General features: G+C 51.8%; 2 protein-coding genes across 9 annotated transcripts in view; one reads left to right on the top strand and one right to left on the bottom strand.

The window, feature by feature from the left end:
* Nucleotides 1-360: 360 nt before the first annotated feature.
* Nucleotides 361-9994, bottom strand: LOC102094440 (transmembrane protein 121). Of its 3 annotated transcripts, XM_065059020.1 has the most exons (4): nt 9589-9994; nt 5306-5696; nt 4412-4634; nt 361-1893 (listed from the first exon to the last, which is right to left on the bottom strand). In XM_065059020.1, the coding sequence occupies exon 4, from the start codon at nt 1890-1892 to the stop codon at nt 954-956; it is 939 nt and encodes a 312-aa protein (XP_064915092.1). In that variant the 5' UTR covers nt 1893; nt 4412-4634; nt 5306-5696; nt 9589-9994; the 3' UTR covers nt 361-953. The 3 variants fall into 3 exon arrangements, with proteins under 3 accessions (XP_064915092.1, XP_064915093.1, XP_064915091.1); XM_065059021.1 differs by lacking the exons at nt 4412-4634; nt 5306-5696; nt 9589-9994 and adding exons at nt 3398-3557; nt 3681-4397; XM_065059019.1 differs by lacking the exons at nt 4412-4634; nt 5306-5696; nt 9589-9994 and adding an exon at nt 3681-4395.
* A 3063-nt stretch (nt 9995-13057) lies between these two features.
* LOC102092851 (phosphofurin acidic cluster sorting protein 1) overlaps nt 13058-20063 on the top strand; it is a 97632-nt gene continuing 90626 nt past the window's right edge. Inside the window, exon 1 of one of the 6 annotated variants that reach the window (XR_010471712.1) lies at nt 13058-13340. Coding sequence is in view for 3 of the 6 variants with exons in the window: in XM_065058968.1 (XP_064915040.1) it covers nt 13168-13340 (173 nt within the window). In the remaining 3 variants the exon portion in view is untranslated. Of the gene's footprint in view, nt 13341-18437; nt 20032-20063 lie in introns of those variants that run through there. The other 5 variants (XM_065058968.1, XM_065058967.1, XM_065058969.1 and 2 more) reach the window with 5 other exon arrangements.

Here is a 20063-nt window from a genome sequence, read left to right as displayed (position 1 = left end):
TTTCCCCTACTTCAGTTTAAAACCATTACCCCTTGTCCTGTTACAACAGGTCCTGCTAAATGGGATGTTGAGCTGGTTCTACAGGCAGTGGTGGCTGATAAAGCTTCAACACATACTCTCCCCTGGTGATACTCTCAGAGCCCACCAGGCTTCTAAGAACCTGCATCTCCAAACTGCTGGCCAGCAGGAATGGCTTCAGCCCCAGGTCCCTGAGATACACTTCTCAGGCCTGGGTGGTCCTTGAGCAAGTCCCCCCACCCTAGATGTGCTCTGCATCCAGATATCCATGCACACAAGTGACAGGCACTCATGGGAGCTTGGGAGACTTGCCTGCTGACAGGGACACAGACATGAGGAGGCTGCAGGGCTCAGGTCTTTTATTGCAGAGGGAGATAAGGAAAAGGACAGTTACCCCCTCTGAGCCCCCAAGGCTGAGAGCGGTGATAGGCAGGGGGGGCCCAGGCCTTGTTTCCCCAGCATGGGGAGCCTGGCTCACCCAGTGGGGAGCAGGCTGCTGCCTGGCACCAAGACAGGGTCAACCATAGCAGTGGAGCAGATGACCTGCAGTGTCCCTGTGCAGCCACCCTGGCCTGAGCCCTGGCTGGCTGGAGGGCAGTGCTGTGTGGGGAGCACTGACAGGGGGAACACAGCACAGGGCAGGGCTGCCTGGCCCTAGCCAGACATGGCACACAGCAGGCAAACCTGGCCTCCTCCTCTGCTCCGCTGCCCATCTCATGTCATGGGGTGCTGACATCCCAAACTGTTCTGGGGCCTTATGAAGGCTGCTACGGTGGCCCTTCTCATGTGAACCTCAGGGACTGGAGCAGCTTCACCCAGGAAGGAAAAGAGCAGGGCCATTGCCCTCCGTCTGGGCAGGGAGCTTGGTGGCTCACTTTGTGTTTGCAGGTACAGCCAGGCTTGGTGGTGCCCAGGCTGTGGCTCTTGCTGGCTTGTCATGTGTTGTCCTGGGCCAGCTCCTCAGGGCAGGCAGGCTGGTCCCGGGACTGGTGCAGTCCTGGCGAGGGCTGGGCATGGTTGCTGTGCTGCAGGGCCGGGTCTGGCCCCTGGGGCACATGGTGCTGGTGCTGCTGGTACTGCACAAACGTACAGGCCTTCAGCCCGATAGCCAGCATGTTCTTGCCCATAAAGATGCTGGAGACCCGGGCGTCCTTGAAGAAGACCATGTTGCTGCCTCGGATGAAGATGGTGGTGATGTTGACAGTGAGCATGCTCAGCATGGGGTACAGCATCATCCGGTGCGGCATGATGCCAATCCCTTGCATGCTGATCTCACAGAGGGACACACAAGGGAGGACCAGGAGCAAGATGTAGCAGTAGAAGAACATGATGCCCTCAGCCCAGAGCGGCAGCCCCTTCTTCTGGGGCTCCCACAGGTTGGCCTGGATATCCAGCACGTCCAGCATGTCCACAATGACCCAAAAGAGGCGGTTGCGGAGATCTTCTTTCTTCTTGAATGTTCTGATGTATTCCATGTGCTCCGTGGCTACCAACAACACGTAGAGGGCTGGGATGCAGATGGAGAGCAGCAAGGTCAGCGCTTTGCGGGCTATGAGATCCAGGCTTTTCCGGTCAGCTTTATAGTTCTGGTATACAAAGTAGACTTTGATCTCCAGAACGAAGACATACAGGAACCAGAGGATCATGGCATAGCCCCGCTTAGCTGTCTTTACCTCTGCCCCGACCCAGATGGCCACATAGCGGAGCACCAGCAGGAAGCACACGTCACCCACTGCCACCATGACACAGATGCCCAGCTTCCTGGAGCCCTGGCTCTGCTCCACCAGGTAGGCATCCATGAGGATGAGGCTGGTCATGATGAGCACAGTGGAGAGGCACACATGTGGCTTGCTGACAGGTGGTGGGGGAACCATCCTGCACAGAGGAACAGGCAGTGCCATCAGGGAGTTGTTGGGATTCGCCATCCCCGCCTTGATTCCCCTTCTGCCCCCCACTTCCTCAACAACTGTGGATGGCTGAAAGAGGGTGGAGGTGTGTGGTTCATAGACTCTTATCCCATCCGATGTGCCTGGTTTGTGCCAAATTCAGACTCCTAGCCAAAGTGCTCTTGAGACACCTGGCTGGCCATGCTGATGGCATATGCTGGCTGACACCCAGCTCCTGGCCTAGGCTGCACATGGGGATACAGTGGGGTCAGCTGGACAGCCTTCAGGCACTGGGGATGCTACTGCCCTCTCCCACTGTGAAGGGCACATGCCTTATTTTCCACTGGATTTTCCAGTCAGTGGCACTTCTTATATTCCCCCCGCCCCATGGCATACAAGACCACATCTATGCTTTTAACCCAAGCAGGTCCTTAAGTGCTATGATCCAGGACCATTCTCTTTTTAGTATCCTTTTTTTTCATGCACAGCATGAGATGAAGGATCATTTTTAGCCTGGCTGTCCTGTGGGGTGGGAGGGAAGAAATCAACTCAAAATCTTCAGTTTCCTGAACTTAGCCTAGTGGAAGGTGTCCCTGTCCATGGTAGCACGGGCTGGAACTAGATGATTTTTAAGGTCCCTTCCAAACGGAACCATTCTATGATTCTATTAATCCGTCAGCCTCACACTCCCCAAGAGATCTGCCTACAGCAGTTTGCTCGTGCCCATGCTGCCCCAGTACAATATTGGTTTTTTAACCAAAAAAGCAAGGAAAAGCAGAACCAGCCCTCAGTTCCAGGACACAAGGAGCTTTGCAGCAGGCCCTCAATTTCAGCTGGATGCTCATCCTTCCCAGGCTGGGACAGAGCAAAGCATGGGCCCTAAAATCACCCTGCTTGCCTTGGATCGCACCGGGGCTGTCCAGCTCACTCCCCCTGCCCAAGCACAGCTGCAGGCAACTGCTGCCAGAGATGGAGGGAGGAGGGAGCCAAGGCCTTGCCAGGCACAGCTCAGCAGCTGCTCTGGAGGGGAGCCAGCCCCCCGGCTGAAATGGAGGATGAAGCTGGGCTGCTGACTACACAGCACTCCACGATGGCTGCCTGCACAGAGCCCATACAGCCGCCCCACTCCCTGGGCCATGTGGGGGCCCTTGGACACCATCCTAGTCACCCGGTGGGCAGTGTGCGGGTGGCATATGACCATGGAGCAAGTGCTTTAGGAGCAGGATGGACACTGCGTGGTTAATGGTCAACCCTGCACACCTGCACTCCTGGCGCTGACATCGACTACCCAGGCTACAAGCTACCTGAACTCCTGCTTTTCGGCCGAAGGAGTTGTGCAGTTGTGCATCCCCAGGCCCAGTAGCATCCTAGCACGTTGGGGGATGCGGTGATGCCCAAGCCTGCCAGAGGCAAGTGCCTCTAAGGGGAAGAGATCAGAGGCTGGTGGGCATGGGGAGCTGATGGATGTGGCATATCTGGAATGTGCTACACACCTGGGGCTCTCTCATGTTCCACCCCACGGCCCGGCCAAGCCTTCAGAGGAGCCGGAGGCAGCCCTGACCACAGCTCAGCGGGCTGCGTCTCCTCGGGGTGACCAGAGGTGCCTCGGCACTCGGACGCCCCCGGCCCTGCCTGTCCCGAGTCCCGGGGCGCCTGGAGGGGAGAGGTGGGAAGGGGAGGGAGGGCAGGCCCTGCTCGCCGGTCGTGGAGGCCCGACCCGAGGAGGGGCCCCTGCGCGGCCCGTGGCCCGCCGCCCCCAGCCCGGGCCGCGCTTACCTCGGGCAGCTATCCGGGGCGCCAGGGCAGGGTGGCGACGGCGGCAGTGACGGTGGGGGGGTCCCCAGCGGTGGCCCCGGGCCCGGCGCGGCATCGCCCGGCGAGCCCCGGCGGCGGCTCTGCGGCGGCGCCTGGCCCCTCCCGGCAGGCGAGCGGGCGGGGACTGCGGCGGCCCCCGCCTGACCAGAGCGCTCGGCACCACCCGGCACCGCCCGCCGCCCCCTGTTGCTCCGGTCCCCTCTGCCCACCCTTCCCGCTCGACAACCCCGGGACCGCCGCCGCCCCTTATTCGCCACGGCCCGGGTACCCTACTGCTGACCTCCCGCTCGGCGGCAACATCCCGCATACATCCCCCACCGCGCCTCCAGCCCACCTCCTGCTCCACAGCCTCCTCTTGCCACAGGGCCTTCTGCTGTCCCGGCCCCTCTGCCCGCACACCCAGACCCCTAGGGCCATGCTGGTCACTGCAGCCGCGCAGGAGAGGCCCCAGGAGAACCATGGCTGCTGCCCACTGGCTGCCCACCAGGAGGGACCAGGACCCCTTGCTGGGGACTGGTTGGTGGAACAGGTACGGGAACCCACATACTGCTGTGACCTGGCACCCGGCCATGCTGCTCTGCAGGGTCCTGGGGAGCTCGAGCTCTGCAGGACGCTGGCAGAGCCGGGCTGGGCGCAGCCGGGGTCTAGTATGCAGATAAACCGGGCCAGTGAAAGCAAAAGGTTTCTCTTACCCTGGTGGACATGCCTCTCTGCAAATGTTCTTCTATCAGCCTGAGCAGCTTACTGCATGTAACTCTGAGCTTGCTTCTGAGTTAGGTCTTAGGTACACATGGAAGGTTTTCCAGTATATTTCCACTATGACTTCGAACCACTCACTGTAAATATATGTATTTCGGAAGACAGGGAGGCACTTGGATCTCTGGAGATAGGCCAAGAGCAAAACCAGGCATAGACCTGAGTGAGAGAACAAGTGCCAGTCACTGTCATGGTGTGTCAAGAGAAGTGCAGCTCACCTCACCTCCAGCTGCTTACAGAGTGACCATAAGTCCCCTGTTGTATGTGATGCCCTGGGGCACCCTGGGCAGCACAACAAAAATATGAAGCCTGCCTCTAATGTCTATGGCAAACCCATTTGCCATGGACACTACAGGCAGGATTCATATTCTTGACACTGAACCAGCATCCAGGTTCAACTTGCATGTCCCATGGTGAGCGTGGTCTGGTTTATGCAGGTAGGTGGAGGAAGCAGACGTCTCAGCTAGACAGGTGGAACAAGGTAAAGAGTTCAGTCCAGAAGGGCTGAAAGAGCAAGGAAACAAAGCACCGAAAGCAACCTGCCCCCAAAAAGGAAAGGAGACCTTGCAACTCAAGCTGAGTGGAGAGCACTGTGAGGCATGAGAGGGGCAGGCAACAAATAATCAGAACCCTAGATCTTTCTTGCTGGACACAGAAGCAGCAGCTCTCACTATCAGGGCAGTCTCTTGCAGGCTCTAGGGAGGAGCAAAGGGTGTCTGTCCATGGAGGGACCCCAGGCGTGACCACACAAGTACCCACGTGGCAGAGGTAGGAAGGAGGTGCTGTAGGCAGCTGCCAAGCAGTGCGGCTAAAGACAACATGATTCATACCTGGGCTGGAATCATAAAATCCCTGAGTCTTCATTGGAAGCTGGGGCAGGAGGTGACGACATTCGTGCGGGAAGCAGTAAAGAGCTGCTTTAATGGGGAGCATAAAACTAACCAGCAAGAGCAGATATTTATGTGCTTCTCTAAAACACAATGCTGTACCCAGGGTGCCAGAGTTTACATGTGGATGCAGCTGTACTCAGAGATAATATGGAAGGAAACCAAAGAGCAGTGCACCAGGGTTCCCAGGCATTTATATGCTCCCTGGCTGCTGCTGGCTCCAGGCCTGGGAGGAAAAGTGTGTTCAGCTTAGCTCTGTGCTGCGTGGGACATCTGCACCCGCCATTACCACTGAAGAGTGCTTCTAGGGCGGTGATCACAACAAACTCAAAGGCTGTTGGGAGAGAGACAGAGAAATCTGTCAGTCATATTGAACATCATTGAAAGGGAATTGCAGGAACCGGGGGAAGTTTGTCATTAAGGAACCACAAGCAGTGGCTGTGGTGGGGAAAGGCTGGCAGTAGCCTGGGGACCATGCTGAAAGCTTCAAGTATCCAAAAGAGCCTCGAGTCCCCCAGAGCCCATCCACAGTGTGGAGGGTGAGAGGTGGCTGGAACTGAAGTGCATCCTTCAGAAAGGCAATTAAAAAAAAAAAAAAGAACAGATTCTGAACAAAGGATCACAGAGTGCTGAAGGGTACTTTAACATCACAAAAAGACTTAAGGGGAGCAAGGTTCTGGAAGGGAGACATCAGAATGGAGAAGCAAGAAATTGCCAAGCAGGAAAGCAAAGGAATGAACATACACAGTCAATCCAGGTAACCAGTTGTCAAAATATGTTATGTAGGGGATGGCACTAAGCAATAGTGACAATGTCCTTTGGGGTGCATGCTGCGCCTCTATGAAAATGCTTTCTATTGAAAAACCTTAATTTCCAACACAGCGTATGCAGCATCACACATCTGAAGGGACAGTGAGTGGCTGTTGTACTTCTGCTGGCAGCAACTCAGAGGAGGAGTGAAAGGACCATCATGGCAAACAGCATGATAAGGGGCACTTGGTGCAGAGCTGTGACAGCACACATGCTGGACCACCTTGATGCACCCAGGGAGGAAGGCAGTAGCTGGTAACACATGTTGTCCTGGTAGCCTGTGCTCAAAAGTATTTTGAAAATTGAGGTTTGTGGCATTAAGTCTGGAGCACATAGATTCTGGAGGTCCTACAGGGAACCACCCCAGCCCGTCACAAGATGAGGTACCTGAGAGCGCAGCAGGAAACAGCAGCCCACACGCTGGCAAAGTGGCACTGTTCCTGTGGTCCAGCTGGAGGAACAGCTCACAGGAGCAGCTGTTAGTGCCATAGCCACTGTGGGCCAGTGCAGACCTATGCAGCCTGCTCAGGACAAAGCCACCCTTGGCTCCTTGTCACAGGGCAGGTGGTTATGTAACCCGCAGCTTCTGCCTGTCCCACACAGGCCCCAGGGCCAGAGTAACCCCCAAACATTCCCATGTATTCTCCAGCCCCAGTTGTAGTCAGAGCACCCACAGCACCGCTGGGGTGAGCTCCTCTCAGCCCCATATTGCCCAGGGCACAGCCAAATGTGCCTGCACCAGGCCTGCTGCCCCATGCCGGTGTGGGGCTGCTGGCAGCAGGAGCCCACAGGTTGAGTTCACAAGGGAGGAAACATGATTTTGCACCACAAGAGGTGCTCTTACAGCTAAAGTCAGGGCAGTTTGAGGGGGACATCTGTAATGAAGATAAATGCTCTACTCCTGAGCAGCTGCCATGTCTTGCCGCACCTCAACCTTGTCCAGGGTGCAAAGGCTGAGGTGGCACATGACTTTTCCAGGAACAGTGTGGTTGAGAAAAGTGCTAGACCAAAGGAATCAAGTGCTCTGCAAGGGCTTGACCAGCTCATGGGGGCACACTGTGTGGTGCCTTGTCTGCCAAGGACAAAGATGCCTGCTTCTACGAAGTCTCTAAATGGTGTTAAAGTGCTGAGGAAAAGCTGGAGAAAATGGTCCATTTGGATAGCACATAAAGAAAAAAAAAAGGGTGTTTCTGGTGGCACATTTCAAGCTATTTGCCTTGACAGTAAGAGCAAGAGTTCCTTGGCTGCTTTCCCTGATGTGCTTCGAGATCATATCCACAGTGAAGTACATCTCAATCTCAGCTGGTGCCTGGCACACTTAAAGGTCTCAGCTTAAAAGGAGGTGGGGAAGCAGCTGAATAGGACAATGACTCTACCAGGCTCTGTTTAAGCTGAAAGACAACCAGGCTTTGGTCCTTACAATGAAAAACACAGGAAAATTTTGACCCCAAAGACAGGGAAAAGGCACTGTGTGTGGAGAAGCCCAGTAGGCCTGTAGGCACAAGGTCAGTATAACACAAAAGTAGGAAAAAATGAAGAGCAGGCTATGTAACTAAGCCCCCAAATAAACAAGACACATTGAAATAGCCTGAGAACAAATGTGTAGATTCATCTGCACAAAAGCCAGAAGGCAAAAACAAAGCCATGAGCTGCACTAAGGACAGGGGTGCTCAAAGGGAACAGGCTGCAGGGAGATAGAGAGAAATCTGCCTCAGTTCCACTCAACATCCCTCCAGGGGAAATGCAGGAAAAAGAGGAAGATCATCCGCAGGAAACTGCAAGTGGTGGCTGTGATGGGGAAAGGCCATTTGTGACCTGGGGACAATGCTGAGAGTTTTAACAGCTCTGCAAAAGCATCACAGATCATAGAGCATGGTACAGTCACTGAGCAGAGGTGGCTGGAAGGGATGGGCATCCTCTGGGTGCCACAATGTAAAAGGGATATAAAGCTACTGGAGAGTGCCCAGAGGAGGGCCACAACATCCATAAAGGGTTTAGAGGTGAAGACATATGAGGAGTGGCCAAAGTCACTTGGTTTGTTCAGCCTGGAGGAGACTGAGGGGAGACCTCATCACAGTCTACAGTTTCCTTACAAGGGAAGGAGGAGGGGCAGGTGCTGAGCTCTTCTCCCTGGCAACCAATGACAGAACCCGAGGGAATGGCAGGAAGATGTACCACAGGAGGTTTAGGTTGGACATTAGGAAAAGGTTCTTCACCCAGAGGGTGGTGGAGCCCTGGAACAGGCTCCCCGGGGAGGTGTCACAGCCCCAAGCCTGACAGTGTTCAAGAAGCAATTGGACAACACCATCAGACACATGGTGTGAACTGTGGAGTTGTCATATGCAGGGACAGGAGTTGGACTAAATGATGCTTTTGTGTGCCTTTCAACTCAGGACATTCCATGATAAGGCCCAGAGAGGTGACCCAGCAGAGCTGCAGGATTGCCAGCCCTTGGGGGCTAACTGGAAGGCTGTGATCAGGAACTCTCACTTCACCAGGCTGCCTTGGGCTGAGCAGAGAAGTGCTCCTGTCCTCCTGGAAATCAGAGGACATCCCTGGAAGCCTGGAGCACTCAGACCTATTAACGTACCGCACAAATAGTTGGGAATGATGACTAAGACTGTAAAGAAAAATGGATGAGAGCAAACAGGTGGGGGGGCATCAAGATAGGTTTTCTAGTGACAAATCAAGCCTCCAGATCTAGCAGGGTCATCTGGAGCAGTCAGCTGCTTTTGGGGAAAGGCAATGGTGATACCCAGCTGAAACCAAACCATGATGGGTAGAAAAGTTGAGATAAGGCCAGGTCAGCATGACCATTACATAACCCCTTCCTCCTGCAAGCCAAGGTTTTCACACTCGTCTGCAAAATGCTATGAAAATGCAGCTCATCCTTGATCTAGTTGGACTTCCACAAAAGCCTCTGCTAAAATCCCTTAGCAAATGCTCTTTGAGAACCAAGGCTTCCAAGGGTGAAAGCAAAGGTAGTGCATTAATGATTTGCTTAAAGGAAGGAAAATGCATCAAAGCAGCAAACAAGCTGTTTTCCAAGCAAGATAGGAGGTCTGGGCAACTCTGCGCTGGGATCTGTGCTGTTCAACAGATATAGAAATGGGTTAGAAAAGGGGGCAGAGAGCAAGGTCAGAAAGTTTGGTTCACGTTATTCATCTACTCAGACTGCAAGCTAATGTGCATACCTGTGTGTCACTTAGAGACCTGAAGCTCAACAGCAGATGAAATGTAGAACTGACAAACATCAGTAAAAAGAAGAGGTCCAAGGGACAGGCTATACATTAGACATCAGTATTCAGCAAAGTGACCTTCAGGATGGACAAGCGATCAGACCCAGCCAGCATGGGTTTAGGAGGGACAGGTCCTGTCTGACCAACCTGATCTCCTTTAATGATCAGGTGACTCACCTGGTGGATGAGGGGAAAGCCGTGGATGTGGTCTATCTGGACTTCAGCAAGGCCTTTGACACTGTCTCCCATAATATACTCCTGCAAAAGCTGGTAGCCCATGGCTTGGACAAGTGTGCTCTACGCTGGGTTAAGAACTGGCTGGAGGGCCGGGCCCAGAGAGTGCTGGTGAATGGGGCTGCATCCAGCTGGCGGCCAGTCACTAGTGGTGTTCCCCAGGGGTCAGTGTTGGGTCCAGTCCTGTTTAACATCTTTATTGACGATTTAGATGAGGGGATTGAGACCATCATCAGCAAATTTGCTGATGACACCAAGTCGGGAGGGAGTGTCGACCTGCTGGAAGGCAGGAGGGCTCTGCAGAGGGATCTGGATAGACTGGAAAAATGTGCTGATTCCAATGGGATGAAGTTCAATAAGGCCAAATGCCGGGTGCTGCACTTTGGTCACAACAACCCCCTGCAGCACTACAGGCTGGGCGCAGAGTGGCTGGAGAGCAGTCAGGCAGAAAGGGACCTGGGGGTGCTAATCGACAGGAAGCTCAACATGAGCCAACAGTGTGCCCAGGTGGCCACGAAGGCCAACAGTATCCTGTCCTGTATCAAAAACAGCGTGGTCAGCAGGACAAGGGAAGTGATCCTTCCCCTGTACTCTGCATTGGTGAGGCCACACCTGGAGTATTGTGTTCAGTTCTGGGCCCCTCAGTTCAGGAAAGACATTGAAGTGCTGGAGCGGGTCCAGAGAAGAGCAACATGACTGGTGAAGGGACTTGAACATAAGACCTATGGGGAGAGGCTGAGGGAGCTGGGGTTGTTTAGTCTAGAGAAGAGGAGGCTTAGAGGTGACCTCATCACTCTCTATAACTACCTGAGGGGAAGTTATAGCCAGGTGGGGATTGGTCTCTTCTACCAGGCAGTCAGCAATAGGACAAGGGGGCATGGGCTTAAACTCTACCAGGGGAAATTTAGGCTGGCTATTAGAAAGAAATTCTTTACAGAGAGAGTGGTCAGGCATTGGAATGGCTGCCCAGGGAGGTAGTGGACTCGCCGTCCCTAGAGGTTTTTAAACTGAGATTGGACATGGCACTTAGTGCCATGATCTAGTAAACGGACTAGAGTTGGACCAAGGGTTGGACTCGATGTTCTCTGAGGTCTTTTCCAACCCAGTCGATTCTGTGATTCTGTGAAATATTTATTAATAACATTCTGGAAACACAAGTGCTTTGCTCAAGCTCTACAGCAGCTTTCCAAGTTTGTGTTGCTTCTGCTTCTTACAGCCTAATCCCTTCATTGACATAAGCTACAATTTACAGTCTGCCTGGAATAGCACTGCATCAATGGAAAACTGTCACTGCTGAGTATATTGAACAACTAAGGTCCTGGTGCAGTCCTTGCTGAAGCTGGGGACTTCTCTCTATTTTGTAGTTTGGCCACTGTTGACTTGGTCATTCCTTTCAGGTAGTTTTGAGCAAGGCGCAGTGCAGCTCTTTGTTCATCTCTGCCTCCTTTCAGTATCCCACATCAAGCATCACCCTGCTCTGGTGATTTGGTACTAGTCCTTTTCCATTTTTCCAGAGGCAGTGCCATTTCAGTCAGATCCTCTGCTAAGGCCCTGCTAAAGATGAGGTCCAGCAAGGGATCATTTCTGCTAGAACAGCACCACAGCAATGCATTTCTTCAGCTGCTCTGCCACAGGCTTACCCCAAGGTCTGCCCCTGCAGTTGCTCTGGTGAGTCCTTGCTCCCAGTGGTATTGAGAAAACAGTCAGTTTTAGCTCCCAGCTTTCTTTTGCAAGGCTCGTCTTGCTTTTAGTTTCAACCCACCAAACCCCTGGATCTTTATAGAATCATAGAACCATTTTAGCTGGAAGAGACCCTCAAGATCACTGACTCCAACCATAACCTAACTCTAGCACTAAACCATGTCCCTAAGAACCTCATCTAAACACCTTTAAACACCTCCAGGAATGGTGACTTCATCACTTCCCTGGGCAGCCTGTTCCAATGCCTGACAATCCTTTCCAGCAAGAAGTTTTTCCTAATGTCCAATCTAAACCCCCCCGGTGCAACTTGAGGCCATTTCCTCTTGTCCTATCGCTTGCCACTTGGGAGAGGAGACCAACACCCTCCATGCTACAGCCTCCTTTCAGATAGTTGTAGACAGCAATAAGGTCTCCCCTCAGCCTCCTTTTCTCCAGGCTAAACAGCCCCAGTTCCCTCAACCGCTCCTCATAAGGCTTGTGGTCCAGACCCCTCACCAGCTTTGTTGCCCTTCTCTGAACTCTCTCCAATACCTCAATGTCTTTTTTATGATGAGGGGCCCAACACTGCACACGGTATTCGAGGTGGGGCCTCACCAGTGCTGAGTACAGTGGCACAATCACTTCTCTAGTCCTGCTGGACACACTATTCCTGATACAAGCCAGGATGCTGTTGGCCTTTTTGGCCACCTGGGCACACTGCTGGCTCATGTTCAGATGGGCTGTCAATCAACACCCCCAGATTCTTTTCCTCCAGGCAGTTTTCCAGCCACTCTTCCCCAAGCTTGTAGCTTTACCTGGGCTTGTTGTGACTCAAGTGCAAGACTTGGCACTTGGCCTTGTTGAACCTCACACAACTGGCCTCAGGCCAACAATCCAGCTAGTATTTTTCCTGTTATTATTTTTCCTGTTGCAGCCCCACTTCTGCACTCGGACGGTTGTCTGCTCCTCACATCCACCTGCTGACTCGCCGTGCTGCTCACCCGCCCCTGCTCCCAGTCACCCTGTTCAACCCGGTCTCCGCGGGGCCCAGGCGCCCCCATCCCCACAGCAGCCGAAAGCCCGTCACTGGCCCGGGGGCGCTGGCAGATCTCTCCGCGACAGCGCATCACCTGCCGCCCCGGCCCCAGGCGCAGCGCCTCTACGGCCGGGTTCTGAGCCGGTCCTCAGGGGCTCCCCTCGGCCGCCCCAGAGCAGCGCGACCCTCACCCCCGCCCGCCCACGACAACGCCCCGGGTGTGGAGCAGCGCAGCCCCATCAGCCCCATCGCTCGGATCCCCGCTGCCATGGCAACCCTGCGAGCAGGCCGCAACCCCGGAGCGAGCAAGCCAGCGGGCAAGCCGACAGACGGACGAGCAAGCTCGCGGGAGAGCGGGCGCGAAAGCAACCACACCTCTCACCGAGCCCGCGGCTGCTGAGGCTGGTGAGCTTTAAAGGGATCGCCACTACGGCCCCCACAGCCGGAGCGGCGGCGCTGTGCCCACTGGCTCGCCCCTCTCAGGCGGCCGCGTCCTTTTCGCTCTTCAATTGGCTACTGGCCGCTTCTGTCAATCCCTCTCTCGGTTTCGATTGGCTGGTTGACCAAGTCGCCATCCTCGCCCTTTCCCCTCTCCGATTGGCTCGTCTTCCGCCGCAGGCCGCGCCCTAGCCGCAGTCTGATTGGTTACGGAACCTCCCCGCCGCGCCCTTCCACGCTCGGGTTGGCGGTCACGGGGCGCTCAGGCCCGCCCAGCCGCGCGAGCGAGCGGGCGCGCGCCGAGGCGGAGGCCGGTGCTGAGGCGAGGGTTCGGGCCGGACCCCGTCGCCAGGAGCAGCGGCGGCGGGATGGCGGCGGCAGCCGGTGCGTTGGGCTCGGGTCCCGCCGCGGGGCCCCCGGCGGTGGCCGGCGGGGCGGCGGCGATGGCGATGGCGGTGGCCGGCCCCGGAGCGGTCCCGGTGCCCATGAACCTCTTCGCGACGTGGGAGATTGACCGTTCTGCGCCGAGCTGTGTGCCCAGGTGAGCCGCGCCGCCCGCAGCCTCGCCGGGGGCCGCCCCGCTCCGCTGAGGGGGCCCTGGTGAGCCCGGGGCCGATCGGGGCCAGGGATGACACGGGCGGAGAGGAGGCGGTCCCCGGCCGCCCCCCCTGCGCCTCGGGAATCGGCGGCCTCTGCAGCATCTCTGTCCCGTCGGGCCGAGCCGGGCCTGGGGCCGCGCTCCGTGCTGCCTCGGCTGCCGTTCCCAACCGTGCCGCCCGGTGTACCTCCAGCGGGAGCAGCGGCAAGCACCGGGGACCGGCGGGGCTGGGTGTGCCAGCACCGGACCACGGCTGCGTTGACTCCATGTTGCGGCCTCTGGCTAGTGTCTGCCGGGATGGCCACGGAAGATCTCAGTCTGGGATATGGCATCGTGGCCACGCTGCTTCTGAAAGCTGCCTCTTTGCTCCTGAAGTGAACGATAGCCTTGCAGCCAGTCCCCTAAAGCCAGGTAGTGGCCACCTGGCATGCATAGGCTTGTGGGGTTACCTGTGTCACCTGCACTCCAGATCATAGGTAGCAGCAAAAATTATTCACTGCGCAGCCAGCTGTGTTTCTAGCAGAGCTGGAAGACAAGTTGAATAGTGTAAATGTTGCAGCTGACTATGGTTAAGGGTATGTCCAAGGTAGATTATGGGAATAATGCAAAGACCTGTCTTGGAGCCAGGAGGTGCTGGATGTATTAATGAGCTAGGTGTCTTTTGGCCCACTCAGGCATTGATCAGGAGGTCTTCTCATGAGAATTAATGGGCAGATTGAAGAAGTCACTCTGGATTCATGTATCTCTGGGCTATGGTATGCTGTCTTCAAATGATGTATTCAGTGCTGCACAAAAACTAGAGGAGTAAAATTCAAGAGAGGAAAAATAATTGTTCCTGTAGAGCAGGAGAAGATCATTCTTTGTGAAAGGATGTCAGAAGGTTGTTGTTTTTGTAGGGAGAAACTTGGTGATTGATTGGCAAGATGGGTTGGAGTAGAAATATTCTGAAACACTCTGAGCTAGGAGAGAAAGCTTGTGTGATTGCAGTGCCCCAGGAGGTCCTGGCTGGGCAGGCAGCAAATGAGGAGTTTGCAACATGTGTCTGTCCAAGCCAGTGCACCTTTTGATGACACATGCTGAGGCAGTTTGGAGCAGGAAGCAGTGATCATTCCATAGCTTTAAAGTGACTTCAGGTATTGTTTATTTGTGGGTAGGTTACTCCCAAGCTGGAATTTGGAGAGCAGGACAGAATTACCAGGTTGACTTCCTGCAGAAAGAGTAGAAGCTGCAGATATAGAGCATAGACTCAGTAATGGTGAAGCATGTCTATGTACATAGTCTTCACAAATGGAAGTACTGCAAGGAGGAACTGCTTTGACCAAATCAAAGGCAGAATGACTAGCTATAGTGAGACTGAGTTTAGAAGTGGGTTACATGGGTGGCAGGATGCCAGTGGGTGAGCAGAAATGGTGGATCATAGGTTTGAAAGTTCATAGAATATGAGGTTGGAAGGGACCTCAAGGATCATCTAGTCCAACCTTTCCTGGGAAAAGCACAGTCTACACAAGATGGCCCAGCCTGCCGAGATTATTCCAATGGCTGGTTGTTCTCATTGTGAAAAATTTCCCTCTTGTGTCCAATTGGAATCTCCCCTGGAGTAATTTGTACCCATTACACCTCATCTTTTCCATTTGACTCCCGATAAAAAGGGAGTCTCTTTCTTCTTTGTAGCCACTTTTTAAATACTGGAAGATGGTGATGAAGTTTCCCCTAAGCCTCATTTTCTCGGGGTTGAACAAGCCCAGTTCTCTCAGCCTTTCCTCATATGGCAGCTTCCCAGTCCTTGGATCATCTTTGTGGCCCTTCTCTGGACCCTCTCCAGCCTGTCCACATCTCTTTTGTACCAAAACTGAACACAATATTCCAGGTGTGGACTGACAAGCACTGAGTAGAGCAGGATAATGGCTTCTTTGTCTCTGCTGGCGATGGCCTTGTTGATGCAGCTCAGCATCCTGTTGGCTTTCTGTGCCACAGCAGCAGCACACTGTTCACTCGAGCTTGCTGTCCACCAGGACCCCCAGGTCCCTTTCCACAGAGCTGTTCCCCAGCTGGGTAGATCCCAGCCTGCGCTGCATTCCTGGATTATGTTTTCCCAGGTGCAAGACCTTACATTTGGCCTTGTTGAACTTCATAAGGTTCTTGTTAGCCCATTCTTCCAGCCTATCTAGGTCTTTCTTCAGGGTGGCTCTCCCTTCCAAAGTGTCCACTTCCCCACTCAGTTCGATGTCATCAGCAAACTTCATCAAGGTACACTTGATCCCATCATCCTGATCACTTATGAATATATTAAAAACATTGTTGGGCCCAATATGGATCCCTGGGGGACCCCAGTTGTGACAGGTTGCCAGTTTGAAAAGGAGCCATTTACCAGCACTCTCTGGGTACAGTCTGTTTGCCGGTTGCCCATGCATCACACAGAGCACTAGTCTAGACTGTAACACATTGGTTTCCTTAGGAGGAGGCTGTGGGAAACTGTATGAAAAGCCTTGAAGAAATCCAGGTAGATAAAGTCAACTGCTCTCCCCATACCAACTGAGCAGATTACTTTGTAACAGAAGGTGATCAGTTTTGTCAAGCACAATTTTCCCTTGGTTAATCTGTGCTGGCTTTTCCCAATTGTGTGCTTCATTTGGCTGCATTTGACAAAATTGTTTGAAGAACTGCTCTTTGGCCCAGTGAATCCTATGGCTTTTCACAAGGACAGTTTTCCATTAGCATTGTGTAGATGCCTGTTCTAATGTGTGAGCTTCTTCGTGTGTTGGTAGCTGTGGGGGCAGCCATCTGACACACCAGCTTCGAGGAAACTTTGGTAGAATTAATCTGAAATTTCGTCTCTGGAATGTCTTCAGATACAAAATTTGTTAGGACGGGAAGAGGCTGATGGAAGCTGATTCTTCCTTCAGAGGTCATGGCTCTAACAGGGTGTGCTGCTATGTGTGTAGAGTCAGCAAGTGTTTGGAGAAGTCCTGTCAGGCCACAGTGACCAGTGTGGGACTGACGTGTCTGTATTTTCTAGTCTTCAGCTAGCCCAAGCTTTCCTGAGTGAGTGGGTCACAAGTGGGCCCCTACGAGGCAGGTATTTCTGTTCACTAAAACTAAAGAGAGATGAAGCCTCAAACCTGAGCTGGGTTAATGGTATACCTGTGCACTGTGCTTCCTTATTGCTTGCCCATATTCTTCCTCTACTGATCTGCTTAGATAATGTTTTAGTCTTGACATTATGTTCTTCAAGGTAGAAACTCTACTGTACTATCCCAGTGTCCAGTACAGGTGGTCTCTGGTCTTATTGTTCTCTGGGGGTGGTGTGGTGGCAAAATAATATCAATTCAAGTGCAGTAATCCTTCTCCCTTGGGTCTCTTTGTCTCTTATGCATGTGTAGTCTCAGTTCTTTCACCCCATACATATCTAGGGAAAGGAGAACTTTGCACTGATTTTAATGCTTTCATGCATTATTTTTCTAGACTCAGTATTGAAATTCTTTGTTGTCCCTGTGTTCCTTCTTAGGTGTTTCATTTTCTGAAAGCGCAGCTCTGTGTGCTGCAGGAGCAGGACTAGGCTAGACCAACCTTTGTGGGGTTGCTTTGTGTTTGGCTGCTAATACTCAACAGGAGAGGTTGTGTCCAGGCCTGCAGGATTTCAGAGAGGCAGTCTGGGCCAGTAAAAATAGGCACCATGAAGTATAAGCCCCAATGTACTGAACAGTTAAGTGGTATGACTGTAAGAATTCTGATGTCTTATAGGAGGATCTTGGCTTTCTAACATGAACTGTTGCCCGTAAGTGAAGTCTTTCCTGCTGAATCAGGAATGCACAACTAAACTAAGTCCATGTTTAGTTTTGGAAGTTAACTTGCTCTCAGAATGGAGGTATCATCCCTCCTGCTGGGGTCTTTCTTTTTTCGGGGCCAGGCTGAGAGAGAGATCTGTGAACTTTAAATGCCCTTCCTATGAACTGAGTAAGCATAGCTTAGACTTAGCTGCCTTCGGCTCAGGTGGCTCTCAGGGGAGGCAGAGCTGAGTTTTCTGGACTGTGGGTTATTATGCAGAGAGGCAGAAGGAAGTAGGCACCTGGAAACCAAGCAAAATGCTCTTTGCATCTTCAGCTAGGCTACCCACTGGGATAGGGATTATTGGCTTCCCATCGTGATGCCTTAGAAGAAAAGCAATCCTGGTTGGTTCATGCTGCAGGATGTGAGGCATGTTTTTGCTAAAATAGTCAATCAATCAGTCTTAACTTCTACTCATATTTATCTTAGTAGAAGTCTTCATAATGGTGTTCTGAGGTAGAAGAAAACATCTTTATTGTGATACCATGCAAATAAGTACACTTAAGGGTTGCAGCAGCTTTTCACTGTATGGAGACTGCAAGAAATGTACTAGAGCTTTGCCAAAGCAAAATGTCTGTCACTTCATGGTAATGTCTTACTGTATTTTCATTGTTTTGTATGCTGATCAGGCAGTACATTTGGAAAAAAATGTATGAATGGACTTTGTGCAAACATATTTCAGGTCTCCTTCTTTCCAAGTAGTGGTATTTTTTAATCTGTTAATAGGACTGCTCTTCCTTTTCTTTCCCTTTAATATCTGAGTGCACATAAATGTACATTCTTAATTAGAAAACAAGATAAGGTTGTGTGATTGTGTTCACTCTTACTCTTTTTCCATGACACAGCTGTTGTGTTCAGTGCTACGTGCAGGTTGTTTCAGTGGTAAGTCATCACATTTCTAGTTAGAGGTGAGAGATACGAGTTATGTTTTGGATAATGTGTCAGTATTGTTGAACTCAGGTTACAAACGCATATTCTACCTCTAGAAATTATGCTGTGAATGATGCTGCAAGGATTCATATATACTGCATTTCGTGCAGGCTCATATCTCAGTAGGATGCATGAGCTCAGAAACATTCCAAGTCTTGCTGCCACCCACATAGTGTGCTCAAACACAGCGTCTCCTGCTTATGATAGTCAGAAAAGCACTGACTTAGGGAAATGCGTGTGGTTTGGGCTCATTTTGTGAGACTGTATATGTGCACCTTCAGGACATTATGTTTCAGAAGATGCCCTGAATTCTCTATCATTTAAACTTGCAAATGTGTGTTTGGGAAGGTTATAGCCTAATGAATGTCTCCTTGGATGGAGAGCAGTTATTGCAAGTACAACTGAAAATATGATCCTTTGAAGCGCCATGAGGCAAATGTCTCTGCAACCCTGTTGTCCTGTTTGGGCAGACAGTATCTATTAACCTGACACCTGTTGGAGAGTAGCTAAGACATCGTTTGTGCAGCCAGTTGCTTGCTTTCCTTTGCCTGAGGTCTGGGAAGCCTTGCAGTGAGTAGTATGGGTCATATGGTATGGAGGAACGTGCTCTCCTATGGCACAGCTGCATTCAGCTGGGTGGGCAGCACCTCACAGCCTCATGAAGTGGGCAGCTCTGGCAGCAGTGGACTCAGGGGTCTGTTTCCTCTCAGCAAGGAGTGTTGCCTGTCTTCTTCTAAAACCCCTAAAAGTTTCCTTTTCTGAAGGTGATTTCAGCACAAAGAGTCTCTGAACCAGGTGTTTCTTTAAGAAACACTTATTTCAGCTGGAATAATATATATCTATCTGCCTGAGATGTTCTTGAGTGGTTTTCTCCGTAGATCAGGCATTTTCATAGTAAACTTCCAACCTCGGCAAAATCTGCTCTGTTTGGGTAAGCTGCAGAGTTGCACCCCTGGGAATGTTAAATGATTCCAGATTGTTCCCTCAAAAGATACTATGATGCCATGACAAACCAGCAGAGCTCCAGCCGGGGAGTGCTTGAGAGAGGCCACAGTTTCTTGTAAGGCAACAGTCTCTTATAACTGGTGATATTTGCTGTGTTTGAATTATGATTTCCTTTTAGTCCTATATGGAAAACAAAATGTCCTAAACAGCCATCGGATTGCTTATTATTCTTAATATTGTGGGCTTGGCTATAAGCCTAAAACGTAATGTATCTGATGTGTTGTCTACTATCTGTCACTCTCTGTGGCTTGTCTGTCGCAGAGGAGCACGTTTCCTCTGGCAGTGTTTCACTTCTGAGCATATGATAATTGAGTTAATGTCTCTTATTCCTTCTTTCTGCTCATTAGTGAACCTTGGGACAAGTGTCCCCTGCCAGTATGATTGAGGGGATGTGTGTGTATGCTCCTTTCAGAATATTAATAGTGATTTTCCTGAAGGTTTAATTTTGTTTGAAGTTCCTACCACACTGCCTCCTTGCCTTGCTCTCCAGAGTGTCATTCGTTAGCTAGGCTGTGTTAGCTCACTTGTCTGATAGCTTATAAAAAATATTGCATTGTTCTTATTGTGCTAGTACACTATGAGTGCTCATTCTGCTTCCTCTGGCACATTCAGTTACTTGTGATTGATTACTAATAATTATGTAGTATGTGTGTAGTGCACCCTCCTCTGTGATGGAGATCATCTGACCTTTATCCTGTCAAAAGGATAAATTGCTGAGTGCCAGTATCTTATGGGGTTCCCATAGCAGATCCATTATTTGATGAATTTTCTGCTGATGCTTTTGTGTAATTGTTTGTAATGTGCAATGATTCTAGATTTGACGCATGTCTCCAGTCAACTTCAGAAGAAATTATTTACCAAAAAAGAGCCAGAGGTGAGAAACATACTGCATTTTATAGCATGTCA

The sequence above is a fragment of the Columba livia genome, chromosome 3 (assembly GCF_036013475.1).
Source record: "Columba livia isolate bColLiv1 breed racing homer chromosome 3, bColLiv1.pat.W.v2, whole genome shotgun sequence".
Taxonomy (NCBI): Eukaryota; Metazoa; Chordata; class Aves; order Columbiformes; family Columbidae; genus Columba; species Columba livia.
This window is presented reverse-complemented; position numbering and strand designations above follow the sequence as displayed.